Here is a 17500-nt window from a genome sequence, read left to right on the forward strand (position 1 = left end):
TATGATTTTACTGCTAATTTGTTTTCGTTCAATGTTCTTGTGCACTGTCTTCTTCACTAAATAACAAGGTAGAACTTCATCTGGCACGAGATTCTGGAGTTCGAGTGCTTGGGCACCCGAATTTACAGGCGCGGAGGATTTTGACACTGCTGAAAAGGAAGGAAGAACAATGTCTTGCTTAGGAGACTGAAGGCCAATTCTTAGTAAATGAGCTCATCCTGCCTATTAAGGGTCCGAGAGAGTTGGGCTGAGTATTCTGAGCAGCTTGGACGCGAATGGTGTGGTGATCCTACTGCCTAATCCCCCATCAGTCAGGAACCTCTTATCCAAGCGAAAGTTATGGAAGCGATTTTCAGACTGATGGGTATAGAAGCAGCGGGTGTTTGCGGCATCCCTGCTTTAAGTCTGAAGGTGATCCCATAGTTTGAAGGGTACATACTGCCCTGCGTTATCGAGGTGTCTGGTACGAATCCTTGATGAAATCTTGGGCATCCCACTATGCAAGGGGAAGAGGGGTCGCTCGGACCGCAGTGATCGTTGAGGCATTACACTACTCAGCATACCAGGCAACTTGCTTTCATTCTTCTGAGATTTATTATAGACTACGTACTGAGGCACCAGAAATCATAACAATTTGAATTCCTGCCTTGTACTTACGCTTTGAGTATGTGCAGAAAGCCATCGTGAGTTGGTGCGAGAGTTTAAGCAGGCATTTGGCTCAGTTAAATGTGTCACTGAGAGATCCTGAGACAGAATGCTAACAAAGATTGGATAAATTGCATTTTTTTTTTTACTGATACTGGAAGTGCTATAAATAGTTTTTTTTTTATTGATACTGGAAGTGCTATAAAGTGTGGTGAGGGTACGTATCGCTTTTCTGTGAATTTGGGAGTAAGATGGGCATGTTCTTGCATCAGCACGTTTCAACACATGCATGGACTAGATAATGGGCAGAGCTGTCATCCAATAGCCAATGCGAAGCAGCAGCGGGTAATAGCAAGACAGCCGCTCCTGGCTTTGCTGATAAAACTGCTATCTTATCAAAGTCTCTGGAGACCCTAACGGGCGCCCTTGATGCATTTAGCCGGAACGTGAAGGTCCTCGAGTGTAGAGTTCTCTTGGACAAAGACGAAGATCAAGAACTTTGTGGATCTGCCAGGAGAATCATTAGTACAATGGAAGTAACACCTTTGGAATAGAAATACAGAGGCAGCTGTTGCATCACACTCATCAATTTCACTTTTTCTCCGGGCAATATCGCTGATAGTAAGATTTACTGGAAAACCTCTGCATGGAGTTTCGGCTATTTTTTTCACTGATGGAAGGCACAGTGAAGCTAATATTTTCTCGTGAAAACAAACCTCAAAATGAGTACTGGAAATTTACTTAAGGATCATAACAAATGGCTATGTAATTCCTAAGATTGTCTAACAAGTAGAACACCAAATATAATCATATAGCATTTACAGACCAAGAGCCCAGTTTAAAGATATTCCCACATGAGCCTCAGGGGAAAAGTACCAGCTTCTATAAATACATTTCTCATTCCATTAAGAAGAGCAAGGGTTAACACCGAGATCATAAAATATGCAGAAGTATTGCCTTTACGTTTCTAGTCTATATAGGCTAACGATTTTCAGTCCTTATTGACCTCCTCCTTATCCATCGACACCCAGGGGAAAGGGTAGTTAACTTGTCCTATATATTTCTCAATGGTGCCCCCACCCCCAATCCCTTGCCCGTTGTTGTCGTGGGGAAGGCCCAATGCAGGGATCTCCCCTGCCTAGGGCCTCAGCCCTCGACAACTAATTTTACATGGTCTTTTCCCCCTCCAGCTTTTTGTTTCCGTCCCTTCTCCAAGCCCTTCTAGCCCTTACCCCCCTACAGGGCACTGGGGGGGGGTGGACTGTTTATTTCCCTTTACATAATCAAGGCTTCCCATGGCCACTAATGAAGATGTAATACCCCTATTAGGGGCAATGAGGCTTGCCCCTTCATCAAATAGCCCCACCGGCTCCCCGACCCCAGGCTCTCCTTTGACCGTGACTCCGAACACTAAAACTACTACCCACTCCTCAATGCCTACTAGTGCATTACCCACCCAAGCAGAGACTCAATCTCCAGAAGACATTCCTACCCTCCCAACTTCCTCGAATTCATCAACTCTTCCCTTACAACCTTCTTCATCAAACACCCCAACCTCCCTTATTACCTTACAGTCTTATTCTCCATCTCTCCGTAATACTACCCCCCTCAACAACACTCCCGCTTTCACACGCTCCCGTCCTTCTACCACCACCAACCACCAACTCCATTTAGCCCAGCTAAATGGGACCGATTTTTCGTGATCCCCCTTACAGCTCCTTACTCAGGCAACACTCTTCTCTTTTAACAATGTCTTCAAAAACAGAGTAGACAGAGTCCCTTTCCGTACCCAATGCAATCGCTCCCATCTCGTAACAGTCAGATCTGAAGCTGGAGCTATAGCATTATCAAAACTAACTGATCTCTCTGGCAACCCCATCCCTGCAGAACCTCATCCAACTCTTAATATTTGTACCGGAACTGTCTCTATCTCCCCAGCAAACTACCCAGTCGATACCAAAGGTTGGTCAGATTGTGGAGAAGACTTGCTTGGTTGCCTCAAAGACCAGGATGTGATATCAGTACATTGCTACTCCATTCCTCCTAGAGGTCATCAAAAGAAACCCACCAACATTGCCACAATTACTTTCAGTACACATGACCCCATTCGTTTCTACATTAGTGGACAATCCTTCCCTGTTCAACCATACCAACCTCTTCCCCGTAAATGTCAAAATTGTTGGCGATTTGGACATCCTGCCAAACACTGCCGCTCCACAGAACGATGCCCCCTCTGTGCCCAACCCGGTCATAACAGATCAAACTGTTCAGCATAAACACACACGTGCTAACTGCGGCGGCCCCCATAATGTATTTTATAGATGCTGTCCCACTTACAAGTTCGAGTCTGAGGTAGCAGCTCTCAGATACAAAAATGGTCTCACTCTATGTGAAGCCAGACAGGAAGCATGCCGACAAGGTTTCTCTTATACTCCCTAATCCAGTAATGCCGCTCGCTCTACCCCTCCCCCTCCACCTCAAGATGTTCCTACACCCTCCCCTATACCTACTTACTTCCCCACTTCCACCACTTCCACTTCTACATTCAACCAATATCAACCACAGCTCCAATCTCAACTACAGCCCCAACACCATCCCCTCTCCCTCTCCGCACTACCCGCAGACAAACTAAACGTTCCACCACTTCTTCCCCTACCGCACACTCACCTCCACCTACCTTTACCTTTACTCCTCAGACACCAGTCTCCTCTCCCCTCCTCATAAGAAAACCTTTGTCCCACAAAACTCTCCAACCAACTCCACTGCAGAAACTATGGAAGACATTCAAAGATATATGCTTGAGACACAAGATCCCATAACTCATGCTCCCTCCACACTTAAAGTGATTGCCGATACCCACACCCCTCCTACTCATATTTCCCCTACACCCCTTCCTCCTACTCCCTCTCAACACAACCTAACCCCCTCAATTCCGTCCACCACCGATATCCATCCTCCTACCATTAATATTCCCCCACACCACTTCCTTCTACTCCCTCCCAACACAACCCAACCCCTTCAACTCCAACTATACGCACATTCTCCCTCCCTCCATCCCCTCTATCCTTTCCACTCCCTCCCGGATACACACGGGACTCACTCATGTCACAACAATGCCCTACCCCAGATTCCCTACCTCCTGATACCCCTCCTTTACACCCCCTAGCTCCCCCCCCCCCCCGATTCCCCAACACATACTGGCGCTTTCACTCATATAATAACTAAGATATAGCTCTCCTGCACTGGAATATTCGCGGTTTCCGTTCTCACAGACCAGACCTACGTCACATCCTTGCTTCTTATAACAACGTGTTCTCCTTCCTCAGACGCATAAATATCCTTCACTTGATCTAATTCCCTTACCTAAACCACCATAACCCTTTCCCTCATCAACACCCTTATCCAACTTCAACTTTCCAACATTAGATAGTTGACGCATAGCAGCTATCACCTGACATCACCCTTTACTATACCTTCCTATAATGCTATATGACCTTAATGCCTAGCACATTTATTTTGCTTTTAACCATTAACCATTAACCATTCTCAGTGCTGGATTCCATACTCTGCCAGTCTGCGACACTTACCCTTATAATCACTCCTTGTCTTTCATATTTCTTTGGCTGAGGCTGTTGAGGTATGATTTATTTCAGTTTGTAATATGTACCTAAAATAGTAAGCAGCCATAAGTTTATTGGTGTATTGTGAGCAAGTGTGTGTTGCTCTTTGTTAATCAAAAGTTTTCAATTGTCTTTGCATTCTATCTTTAAAATCTGTGGGGGAACCGTCAAGTGCAGATAAAGGGACATGAAGGGAAGAACTAATTTCCTGAAGGAGCATGGTAGTAAATGGGTTAAGAACCACTCATATAATTTAACGATCAAGTGTTCCTAAAGTAAAAATTCAAATATTGATATCTGAGTAACCTGGTAAAATAGACAGGGGCATTAGTTACTTTTTTTGTACAGGATCAGTTAATACAAAGCTCTCATACTTTTTTATAACCCATTTGTCCTTCAACTTATTGTGAATGGTGTTACAGGAACATTAATTCATTGCTGCCAGGTAAATCTACTATCAACTGTAGGATTCCTTTATGATGTTTATATGCACATCGATGGCCACCAAAGAGCCAAATGGTATGCCCATGTAACCTAACCGATTTCCCCATTCAGGATTTTTTGTTACTTATATTGATATTATTATCATTGACATTTTGATTATCAAAATATTATTGACACTACTAAAAGTAATAAAAAAATAAAAGAGTAATCATTAAAAAAAAAATAGAAAACAGGTGATATACATAGGACTAGTAATTGACGCCTTGGTGATTAACAGCTGTGGAGCCATCCATGTGTATAAACAATCAATAGATAAAACAACACTCTGGACAGTATCATTTGGTCAATATTATTCTAACCAGGCTTCTTATTACTCACTATTACTCACATGGCCCAATGAAATTCTCAGTCAGTTTTACAGTTTATTAATATATATATTATCACATACATAACAAATTGAAAATGTCATAGTTCATAAACCTGTCAAGACAAATATATAAGCAATCTTTATAGCATTTCCAGTCATTTTCACCATACCTGCTTTAGTGGCAAAAACATACATTTTCTGAAAGCTACATATTTTCACTCAATACAATATCTCTTTCCAATTACGGACACATACAGATCTCAATCTGTCTCCATTCCACCATCATCGTCATCATCTTCATCACTATCATCATCCATACCCTCATCATCATCATCATCATCGTCGTCATCATCATCAGAATCCGATTCAAACCATTCCAGATCCTCCTTGTTCAGGGCGATGATGGTCTGCCATTCTTCCAATTTGCTTAAGTCTGAAATATAAGGAAATTAGTCTTAACTCACTGCAATCTTAGACTATTTATCCGATGCCAGCCGAAATGGCATGGATGGACATGCTATGCTGACTGTGAATTTCGTTCATTGATTGTCTTTACACACAGATGGCTCTCTAAGTCATACAGGTGGTTCCACAAGCCCTTAACTAAATCACAAATGAGTCAATTAATAGTACTACCCATCTCATCTGTTTACCTTTTCCCTTGATTTTCAGAAATATTTTTGGTCTTACATTTTTATTAGTAATATCAAATGACATCAACATTAAGATGGCAAATAAAATACATAGGAAAAAAATGAAAATACATCAGCCACATGATCCAACACCACTTGAAAGCTTGAAACATGTAACTTTCCTTACCTAGAGCATAAAAATCACCCAGAGTGAGCTGCTTGTCACCGTCCTCATAGATGCCCCCATAGAGGTACAAGATTCCCTTTTTGACAACCATCCCTGCATTGATTCTGGGTGGAGGCATGAAGACCTCTGAGCTCTCACCACCTGATGCCTCGTCTCCTTTGTCTGTACTACTGCTAGAGGGACCCACTGTTACCTGCCAAAGTATGGGTGGAAATGTATTAAAATTGACAGATAATTCTTTAATTCTTTTAGATACTTTTCAGCATAACTGTACTAGAAGAATAGAAAGGAATACACACAAACAGTTATCCATCTAATATTTCAAGAGAATAAAGATTCCTTTTTTTGGTAATTTTGCTAAAAATTGGTAAAATCAAACCACAGAAAATAATAACACAATCATCAAATTATCAAGGAAATGCAAAACTGCAACAGAAAGACACATTTTAGTTTTACCCTATGATGATGTAAATAAAATTAGCCTGCATATCTTATCAAAAAATATAAAGAAGCACCACACTTACTGTAAACACTCCATCATCACTAACAACCTTCTCTTCCTTCTTGTCGTCCACTGTCATGTTTTCCAATTTCTCCTCCATTTCCTAAGAAAAAATTAATTCCACTCAATCAATTCTGCAGTTTCATATATATATACAAATGTTGAAAATGCATTACAAGTCCTTAGCTCAGATACCACATCAATTTAAACAGAAATAATACTTGATCATTTCTTCTCTTACCTCTTCCTCATCATCACTTTCCTCTTCTTGTCCATCTTCTTTCTTTCTTCTTCTCTTCTTTTTTTCAGCAGTCTCTTTTTTCCCGGTAACAATCACTAATTCATGGTGAAAGAGAGATACCAATTCATCTATTGTATATTATGTATGGCCTTACTACCTCCAAGAATGAAATTGCAACAACTATATTTGAAAAAAGTGATGGCCGTCTCAAATGCATCTATATAAAAGTACAAATCTTTATATTTTTTTCCGTCAACTATAACATTTACATCTTTTCCATCAACTACTTAAAAAGAAAAGAAAATATTTTTTTTTTTTTTTTTTTTTGCCATACTTGTGGCAGTTGCAAGAAACGTCACAGCAATTATTTTAAGCAACAAACCTTCGTGCCAGGTTGGCTTCATTAGATCAAGTTGGTACATGTCATTGTAGAAGACACCTTCCAACTCTTCATCTTCGTCAAGCTCGTCATAAACTCCACCAAAGAGAATGGCTTTGTCACTACCCGTTGGAGCCAGGGAGAAGCCACACCTGGGAGAAGGGCGGATGCCAGCCTGCTTCACTGACTGCCATTTCCACTTTAAGCCAGTCGTGTCATGTTCTGTGGACATTATTCATTATTATGAAAGCCTTTAAAATATAATGCACAATTTTCCATTCCTGCTACATTAAGATTTATGGGTTCATTTCCTGACAGGAGTTTCTGTTCCCCTCTGGTTTGGTAACCCAACAAGGAGCAACACCATGCTTGTAGTAAACAGAATATTTATGAATATAGTTTGTGAGGCATGTGATTGATGGAAAGTTGTACATTCATGACAAGTGACTGACTGACTGACTCTTTGTATATATATACCTTTTCTAGTGAAAGATAAGTATCATCAATAAATATATGAGCTAGCCACAGTATGATGATGATGATGATAGATAGAGATAAAATTCACTGATAGTATGAGTAATTATTTAAAACTGATGTATCACCTAATAGATAGTATAATTAATTTCCAAAGTGATATATGAAATGCAAATATATATAGCACTATTCCACTCTTCAGGAACTTCAAAATAAACAAAAGTAAACATAAAAAAATCATTAATAAATAATAACACAGTATGATTATTAAATAATAACACTCTTGTATGATTATTAAACTTTAATGATGAAAGTAACAACTATCAAAAATATAAAGATCAGGATTTTTTTTTTAAATAATACTTGTACAAGCACATCTAAACTGGCAGCTTAGAGACAAGTGGTTGTATTGTAAGGAAAAGCTTACATTTGGTATATTGATTATCTGTTATCATAATTTCTATCTTAAGCATAGCAAGTGAGTAATGAATACATATACTATGCTCTTTTTCATCTACTTTAATATTTGATAATGTGGAGGACCTTACCTTGAAACTTTTTCACTAATCACACACATCAAACAACATTCATTCATATACAGTTTGTGCTACTAGTACTAGTTCTAGTTCTAGTACTATTACCTTTACTAATATTACTATTACTACTACTACTACTGGTGTTGCCACTTGGTGGGTTTGATTACCCGAGGGGGTACAAAACTCCTTTCTGCAACTTTACCATGTGAATGCCCTTTAAATACAACAGTCAAAATGACTCTTTTCTCAAACTTCAATGTCTGGGTACTGTATTAAATAAAATCTTGACTGCATACAACACTTACTATCAGGACACAGTAGATGCATGTCTGTGTGCGTGACACCTTTCTCGACATCCCTCTTCAACTTTTGCTTGCTATAACCACCATAAATCAACACACGTCCATCAGAGATTGGTACCATCTGGCAGGCGGATCTGGGACATGGGCCCTTCCCTGGTGAGAGGATTTTGATACACTTGAAAATACTGTTTATATCAACTCAATCTATAATACATAGAAGAGAAAGTTTATGGTAGCATACAACTTAGCAGTCAAGATGTCTTTCTGTGAGGGTCATGAAGCATGAATAATTAACAAATTTTTTTCATCAAATGCAAATATCTATGAGAAATAACTACATATAAAAGCCTAAACTCAGCATATGTGTTCCGGATTTACTAACCTTAGTCAATCCTACATATCTAAAATCATGTACTCAATTCAGCTTAGCAGTTTGTTAAAACCCTCAATATGTTTGGGGAACCAACGTGCATTACACACTGTTTAGCTTATATCTACATCAACAGAACTTTAAAACAGATAGCACTACAAGGAAATTATCATAAGCATTAACAATGGACTACAAAGAAAAGTTTTCAGTCTATGTTGCTGATCATTTGTCCTAGTTGAGAGTCGATATCTCTTATTTACCATTTATTATTATATGATTTTTGGTTTTCAATTATTCATTCCATTTTAGTTTTCAGTTTCATATTTCTTTTAGTATAGTTGGAAAAGGAAAAAAAGTGTAAAACAGAAATCTTTACTTGTAATAGTTGTATCTTGTGGCTGTAGTTTTAGTTGTATTGTCACATTGATAACAAAAATAGCACTAAAAAAATAAAAACTGAATTCACAAGTGCTAAGCTACCAAGAAGCCAATTAGTATACCTATGTGACCTCACCTGATTTCCCTGTACCTTGAGTTTTCAGGGTTTCCTTTATACTATCAATATCAATGTTATCATTATTATTAACATTATGATTACTTAAATACTCCCGATTTAGTTGTTTAGCCCTTACCCCCTACAGGGCACTGGGGGGTGGACTGTTTATTTCCCTTTACATAATCAAGGCTTCCCATGGCCACTAATGAAGATGTAATACCCCTATTAGGGGCAATGAGGCTTGCCCCTTCATCAAATAGCCCCACCGGCTCCCCGACCCCAGGCTCTCCTTTGACCGTGACTCCGAACACTAAAACTACTACCCACTCCTCAATTCCTACTAGTGCATTACCCACCCAAGCAGAGACTCAATCTCCAGAAGACATTCCTACCCTCCCAACTTCCTCGAATTCATCAACCCTTCCCCTACAACCTTCTTCATCAAACACCCCAACCTCCCTTATTACCTTACAGTCTTATTCTCCATCTCTCCGTAATACTACCCCCCTCAACAACACTCCCGCTTTCACACGCTCCCGTCCTTCTACCACCACCAACCACCAACTCTATTTAGCCCAGCTAAATGGGACTGATTTTTCATGATCCCCCTTACAGCTCCTTACTCAGGCAACACTCTTCTCTTTTAACAATGTCTTCAAAAACAGAGTAGACAGAGTCCCTTTCCGTACCCAATGCAATCGCTCCCATCTCGTAACAGTCAGATCTGAAGCTGAAGCTATAGCATTATCAAAACTAACTGATCTCTCTGGCAACCCCATCCCTGCAGAACCTAATCTAACTCTTAATATTTGTACCGGAACTGTCTCTATCTCCCCTGCAAACTGCCCAGTCGATACCAAAGGTTGGTCAGATAGTGGAGAAGACTTGCTCGGCTGCCTCAAAGACCAGGATGTGATATCAGTACATTGCTACTCCATTCCTCCTAGAGGTCATCAAAAGAAACCCACCAACATTGCCAAAATTACTTTCAGTACACATGACCTTCCCATTCGTATCTACATTGGTGGACAATCCTTCCCTGTTCAACCATACCAACCTCCTCCCCGTAAATGTCAAAATTGTTGGCGATTTGGACATCCTGCCAAACAATGCTGCTCCACAGACCAATGCCCCCTCTGTGCCCAACCCAGTCATAACAGATCAAACTGTTCAGCATAAACACGTATGTGCTAACTGCGGCGGCCCCCATAATGTATTTTATAGAGGCTGTCCCACTTACAAGTTTGAGTCTGAGGTAGCAGCTCTCAGATACAAAAATGGTCTCACTCTATGTGAAGCCAGACAGGAAGCATGCCGACAAGGTTTCTCTTATACTCCCTAATCCAGTAATGCCGCTCGCTCTACCCCTCCCCCTCCACCTCAAGATGTTCCTACACCCTCCCCTATACCTACTTACTTCCCCACTTCCACTTCTACATTCAACCTCCCCCAGTCAAATTCTTTTGCCACTCTAAATCCAGACACCCCAATATCAACCACAGCTCCAATCTCAACTACAGCCCCAACACCATCCCCTCTCCCTCTCCACACTACCCGCAGACAAACTAAACGTTCCACCACTTCTTCCCCTACCGCACACTCACCTCCACCTACCTTTACCTTTACTCCTCAGACACCAGTCTCCTCTCCCCTCCTCATAAGAAAACCTTTGTCCCACTAAACTCTCCAACCAACTCCACTGCAGAAACTATGGAAGACTTTCAGAGCTATATGCTTGAGACACAAAATTCCATATCTCATGCTCCCTCCACACTTAAAGTGATTGCTGATATCTATACGCCTCCCACTCATGTTCCCCCTACACCCCTTCCTCCTCCTCCCTCTCAACACAATCTAACCCCCTCAATTCCGTCCACAACCGATATCCATCCTCCTGATACCCATCCTCCTGAAATCCATCCCACTCTTACTCACAGCACCCCTACACCCTTTCCTCCTAATCTCTCCCAAGACAACACATCCCCTTCAACTCCAACTATCCATCCTTCTGATATCCATCCTTCTACCACTAATATTCTCCCCACACCACTTCCTTCTACTCCCTCCCAACACAACCCATCCCCTTCAACTCCAACTATACGCACATTCTCCCTCCCTCCATCCCCTCTATCCCCCCCCCCCCCCCCGATTCTCCAACACGTACCGGTGCTCTCCTACATTGGAATATTCGCGGTTTCTGTTCTCACAGACCACACCTACGTCACACCCTTGCTTCTTATAACAACCTGTTATCCTTCCTCAGACGCATAAATATCCTTCACTTGATCTAATTCCCTTACCTAAACCACCATAACCCTTTCCCTCATCAACACCCTTACCCATCTTCAACTTTCCAACATTACTCTAGATAGTTGACGCATAGCAACTATCACCTGACATCACCCTTTACTATACCTTCCTATAGTGCTATATGACCTTAGATGTCTAGCACATTTATTTCGCTTTTAACCATTAACCATTAACCTTTCCCAAAACTCAAGGAAAAGTATAAACTGGTGATAGAGGGAAGACTAGTAATTGATTCCTTTGTGTACTTGTGGGGCCATTAATGTGTCAAGACAATTAAAAGAAAAGAAAAGAAAAGAAAAGAAGAAGAAGAAGAAGAAGAAGAAGAAGAAGAAGAAGAAGAAGAAGAAGAAGAAGAAGAAGAAGAAGAAGAAGAAGAAGAAGAAGAAGAAGAAGAAGAAGAAGAAGAAAAAGAAAACAGACACAAAAGCCAATGCATTTATTTTTGCCATCCCAGCAAAAACTGTTGACATCTGAAACATTATCATATTCAAAAGAATCATAAAACAATTTTTTCTAAAAACTGTGTCAGTTCACCTTACCTGATACTTCCAGCTTCTGCCACTTGTATTCCTCAAGGTTGAAGGCATGAACATCATTGAAGTACTTGCAATCGAAGGAATTATCATGGAAACCTCCGAATACAATCAAATTCTTTTTTAATGCAACCATCCGATGACCACTTCGAGCAGATGGTCCTCCTGGGGCCCTGGTATAATTATGAAGATATTAGATATACATAAAAGTTTGCAAGAAATATTCTATTAGATAAAGAAAAAGATTGCAAGCAAATACATTCAATCTAGAAATTTTATGTCATTTCTTCTACAATAACAGGCTACATACAAAATCAATGTTAAGCTTGGCCATTCATCAACATCAAACTTACTGAATCTTCTCCCATGTCTTAGTCTTGAAATGGAATACCCAAAGGTCCCTGAAGTGGTGGAACTGAGACTGTGACTGTGAAGTGAATTCTCCCCCAAAAATCCACAGCTGTCCACCACCCTGCAGACCAAAAATCACATTACAAACTATATCATCACTGTTCCTTGATGATTCCAGTTTGAAGCATACTAATTTGCCAAATTGCATCATAAAACATGAATGCATGATAACAAAATATTCCTGAAGATGGAACTTGTAGAGTAGAGGTATAGACCAAGAAAATAACATACTTCATAGCTTACCTGTGACAAGGCAACTGCCTGATGTGCCGACCTTGGTGTGGGTCCACCCGGACTTCTTACTTGAATCCATCGGTCTTGTTTGATTGTGTAGAAAAACAAGTCATTGAACATAAACGTCTGAAATATGAGAGGGTATGTTTATCTAGAAAGACAAGGGCAGTCTGAGTCAAAATAAACCTTAATGTGGGGGAAAAAAGGAGAGCAAAACTTTTTAAAATCTTTTTATGGTCCCCCCTAAAAATTATGGTCTATTTTTGGAAGTTAAACTACATATCAATGTATACATGAATCCACATAATACAAAAACAGACAGAAAGACATACATATAGATATGCATAAAATCTTCATATAAACAAACCTTACTTCCATTGAAGTACTCTCCTCCAAACAGAATCAGCTGATCTTTGTCTGGGTGTGGCGTTAATGTGAATGCTGAGCGTCTTGATGGGGGTGGTACCAAATCCTCCATAATAGTAGTCTTGGCTTTGTCCATTTCAACAAATTTGGCAATCAGACTATCAATATCTTCCTGAAAAATTTAATATTCACCATATTACAAACAGAGCATATATTTTGTTGTCTTAGTTAGTCTGTTGCAAGCCGTAAAGCTGTAAAATATATTTTAGTAAATGTTTAAAAGACTGCCATAATTGCCACAGGCCTCATGCAGATCAACACAGCGTCTGCACCTGTCAGCACTTCAGTAATTGCTAATAAATCTTACTATAACATATATAGAGGTAGTTTGTAGCTATGACAATCACTTGACACAGAAGCACTATCAGGATGGTTTCCAGATTGTAAACTGACTATCATAAAGCACATGCTTCTTGTGGATATAGATATAATAATATTTTGATAGTCTACAAGCATGTTCATTTATATTTATTAAGAACAAACAGCATAACCGCTATAAGTAAAAAACAATTGAAGCCAGAGTAAGGTACAACTTCATATAAACTCCACCATGGCTTGCTTGCCTTTGGCACTCAAGCATAGTCCAACAAACCTCTAGGACATATACTCTGGACAGATAGAGCTTGTAGGCCTTCCAGGCAACCTAGAGGGAGGCACTCTACAAAGCATAATATGTACCAGAAGTGGAAGAGTAAATACAGTGAACCATATTTGCATATATCTTATGAATCCATAATCAAAAACTGTTCTATTATCTTATACATACATATCATGACAACATTACTAATACAAATTTGGAGTGTATTTGATAATTTAAAATTTATTTAAGTGGTAACTATTCAGAATAGGAGGCAAAATTGTAGTCTCTTACTTTGCACTCTGGCAAAAAACAGACTCCCTATATTTGGCAGGAATACAAAACAACTTGGAATCTTCCTTATTTGATAATGAACCAGAGAAGTCACCAAGGTCTTACAGTCCCAGAATACATTTACATAGCAAAGCTTGTCTAATTTTGCTAGAAAGAGGGCACAGAAGTCTGACTTTACTGGAGTTACATAAATGAGCAAACCTTTACTTCTTAAATATGCAATGGGCCTTCTCTTAACTATTTGCGGACTACTTTGAAAACCTTTCTGTTTTTACATATTATTTTTGATCCGTGATTTTCCTCTGTGGATTTACCTATTCTGAACAATTAGTTGTTTAACCACATGCTAACAGGGATGACATGCATACATGCCATGCCCACTGTGTATTTAATTTAGCAAATGTTTTTAAATATAGATGGCTCCACAGGTACTAGATCGCCAATGAGCCAGTTACGAGATATACCTGTCTCACCTCAATATTTTCAAGCATTTGATACTGCTGTTAGAAATATCCATAACAATATAATTAATACCGTTAATCTTTACGGTATTGACGCACTAAGTCAGGGCAAATTGAATATGAAATTCTTGTAGAGTCACTAAAAACTGTTACAGTCGTCGTTACAAGAAACAATCTGCAGACATGACTAGTAACTCCTTAAATAAAGGAAAAAGATCGCGGAAAGTGCCATTCTCCACCCAAGTCCACTTGGTGCTCCCAAGTTTCAGCTCTAACTTCTAGTGCATACTGAGGTGAAGACAATGTTTCCCCAGTGGTGTTGGGGCAGTTTGGGAACGCCTAGGCATGGCAACTTATATCAATTAATAAATTTTGGACATGAAGTTGGAGGTATTATTGGAAAAAGGCATCACCAAAGAAGCAATGAAAACTAACCTCAGAGCCTTGAAGATATTTAGTTAATGATCACTTTTCATTAAAAAAAACTTGTCTCACACAGTAATAATAACAAAGTTATTCAATCATCAAAATAAATAAAAATGATATTAAAAAGATCACCATGTTCGCTGAGGGAATACGGACCAAATTCTTCACTGCACATGCACAGGGACTCTTGTACCTGAACTGTTCCTGTTATTTCACCTGTGACGTCACGGCCAATGCCATGATTTCATTGGCCAATTGTTTGGCAGTTAATTTAATAGCCAATGGGGAAACAAGGCAAAAGGGGGCGCTGCATTAGACAATATAGTGACTTTTAAACAGTGCTGTGATTACAGCATAGATCAAGAATTCCACACTACACGTATAATAGCATTTTCCCAGCAAACTCAAGGAAAGAGGCGGTCACAAAATCTACTAATTGTATCTTTGGTATTATTGGAAAAAGGCATATGCAATTCTTATACCTACAACCGACATGCGTGACTGCCCAATGCTGTGTCTGATGCTCTCTCCTGCCATGAGTATGCGGAGGATTCTTTGTTTTCCTTGGCAGGGCTGTGGGGAGGTAGCCCCCCTTGAGGGGTTGCAAGGGGCATAGCCCCCTGCACTAGACAATAAAGTGACTTAATCGATACTGTGATTGCAGCAGAGATTGAGAATTCCACAATGCACATGCATATAAAGAGTGGCATGATTCTGGCATGGAAAACACATTCTTGCCATTTCCAATGGAAAGGAGCACCAGAATCTGCTGAACCAAAACAATAGGAATCAAACGAATCTAGTTTCATCCCGAAAAATGTTGATGACATCTTTTTCCAAATTTACCCCATCTTTTGTGGCTAAGCACTGACCGAATAATCTGTGTGCAAAGACATTTAACAAAACAGTAAATTTGGAAATGCAACCCCACACCATTTTTGGGTTAAAACTTATGCAGAGGAGGGGCCAGGGTGAGGGTCGTTGATATCAGTGGAGCGGCTTGCGGGAACGGAAGCACCAGAGAGGTCTGTGTGAGCACGAGCAACATGAAGGCCACTCACAGGGCACTTCAGAGGGAAGCACTCCGTGTTCACGTGATAGTTTCAGGCTAGCCTCATCGTCTTCAAAATAATTTGTTATACCTTGGAATGGTTTCATACGGCATCCTAAACACACAGAAGTCATGGCGAGACTAAATTGAAAGCTGAATTTCATAGCTTCTATTTTAGCTAACACACACACATATATATTTATCATTGGCTGTTTCCCTCGTAAATTCTTTCCTCATTGGCTATTAAATCAACTGCCAAAAAATTGACAAATGAAATTGTGACACTGGCCATGATGTCACAGGCAAGATAACTGGAACAGTACGGGTACGAGAGACCCCGCGCATGCGTAGTGGAGAATTTGGTCAGGATTCCCTCAGCTCCCGTGTGAATCTCACCTCGTATAATTATTTATCTATTTACTTTGATAATTAAATAACCATTATTAATAATTGCGACAAGTTTATTTAATGAAAAAGGTAATTGTTGAAGACCGCGACGCACCCTCGCAGAGACTAAGTCGAAAAAAAATGATGTTATTTGCATGAAATCCTATGATTTCATCGATTTTCGGCGTTGTTTCTTTTGCGAATGAATCGTTCAGGAGATCGAGTACCATTTCTCCATCGACGATCTTGATTTGATAGTCCCGTTAGCAGGGGAGGGCATGAAGTATATCAGGGAAATTATGGGGTAAAACAAGCTTAAATAAGAAGAATAACGATCAAAAATGCGTAAAACTAGCACAAAAAGCGCTTAAAATCGGCCAATGAAACTCTACGGATGTAACCACCATCTTTGAAAGTTTACGGACTGACGCGAAATAAATAAAAAACTCTACGGGAACCCAACCCACATTTCGGCAAAAAATCTACGGGAATTCACACGTTCCAACCCCCAAAAACGTATTGACCAATAAACCAATCAACCTAATATATCAATATAAAGTGCCGTGACTAGGCGTGCCCTTCGGGCACTGCCCGAGGGGAGGGTTGATGGGGGGAAGCCCCCCAACACCCCCCAGGACACATTCTCTCCACCACGGTATGTACGGCAAGAAAGAGCTGCATTCACACCGTAAAATAATAAACCAAATACCTTTATATCCGGAAACGTGAAACTTTCGTTTCTTTGTACTGTTGGGATTGCTTCGATTTTAATCACCTTTTTCGTCCTTTGGAGCTCTTGATGGGCTCAGATATAAAACTGGGATGGTTACTGAAGTCGAATTATTCTTCGATGCCACTGTAAAGGTCTTAAAAAAGAACCCAGAATAAACCCAACACTGGAAACGCAACATTTCTCACCGGCTTTCAATCTCGAAATGAGCGGGTTGGTGAGCTGTCAACCTGTGGCTGGCGCAAGAAAGTGTGAAACACTCGATGCGCAGGATTCAATATGAGGGTATAGATAAATATAAAAATATGCAATTGAAGTATAATAACATTACTAAAAGACTTTAAAGGTATAAATGCGTACCAGCAGACACAGATAATTAGCCAAATATCGTTCTGACAAGCGCGTAATGATACACGGACTAGTTCGCGAACGCAAAAATGCGTTCGTGGGTCAGTGTCGTGTTTT

The 17500-nt window shown here is 40.1% G+C and overlaps 2 protein-coding genes across 3 annotated transcripts in view; one reads left to right on the plus strand and one right to left on the minus strand.

Annotated features, from left to right (window-relative positions):
* The first annotated feature begins 1367 nt into the window (after positions 1 to 1367).
* Positions 1368 to 4022, plus strand: LOC138866433 (uncharacterized). Its single transcript, XM_070138980.1, has 6 exons — positions 1368 to 1371; positions 1461 to 1565; positions 1975 to 2344; positions 2693 to 2808; positions 3414 to 3487; positions 3972 to 4022. Exons 1-6 carry the CDS (start codon positions 1368 to 1370, stop codon positions 4020 to 4022), a joined length of 720 nt encoding a protein of 239 aa, XP_069995081.1.
* Positions 4023 to 5118: 1096 nt separating this feature from the next.
* LOC113810206 (kelch domain-containing protein 4) overlaps positions 5119 to 17500 on the minus strand; it is a 13058-nt gene continuing 676 nt past the window's right edge. Inside the window, exons 2-11 of one of the 2 annotated variants that reach the window (XM_027361912.2) lie at positions 13051 to 13221; positions 12693 to 12809; positions 12392 to 12510; positions 12045 to 12211; positions 8333 to 8482; positions 7021 to 7239; positions 6639 to 6733; positions 6420 to 6500; positions 5896 to 6088; positions 5119 to 5509 (exon numbers count right to left, since the gene is read on the minus strand). In XM_027361912.2, the coding sequence (XP_027217713.1) occupies positions 5337 to 5509; positions 5896 to 6088; positions 6420 to 6500; positions 6639 to 6733; positions 7021 to 7239; positions 8333 to 8482; positions 12045 to 12211; positions 12392 to 12510; positions 12693 to 12809; positions 13051 to 13221 (1485 nt within the window). In that variant the 3' untranslated portion in view covers positions 5119 to 5336. The remainder of the gene's footprint in view (positions 5510 to 5895; positions 6089 to 6419; positions 6501 to 6638; positions 6734 to 7020; positions 7240 to 8332; positions 8483 to 12044; positions 12212 to 12391; positions 12511 to 12692; positions 12810 to 13050; positions 13222 to 17500) is intronic. The other variant, XM_070139566.1, reaches the window with a different exon arrangement.

The sequence above is a fragment of the Penaeus vannamei genome, chromosome 25 (assembly GCF_042767895.1).
Source record: "Penaeus vannamei isolate JL-2024 chromosome 25, ASM4276789v1, whole genome shotgun sequence".
NCBI lineage: Eukaryota > Metazoa > Arthropoda > Malacostraca > Decapoda > Penaeidae > Penaeus > Penaeus vannamei.

Excerpts from the sequence above, each read along its gene's own strand:
- LOC138866433 (XM_070138980.1), top strand. Across the intron at positions 1,566-1,974 it reads TTCCATTAAGAAGAGCAAGG|GGGCAATGAGGCTTGCCCCT; the intron begins GTTAACACCGAG and ends TACCCCTATTAG. Across the intron at positions 3,488-3,971 it reads ATGCTCCCTCCACACTTAAA|ACGCATAAATATCCTTCACT; the intron begins GTGATTGCCGAT and ends CTCCTTCCTCAG.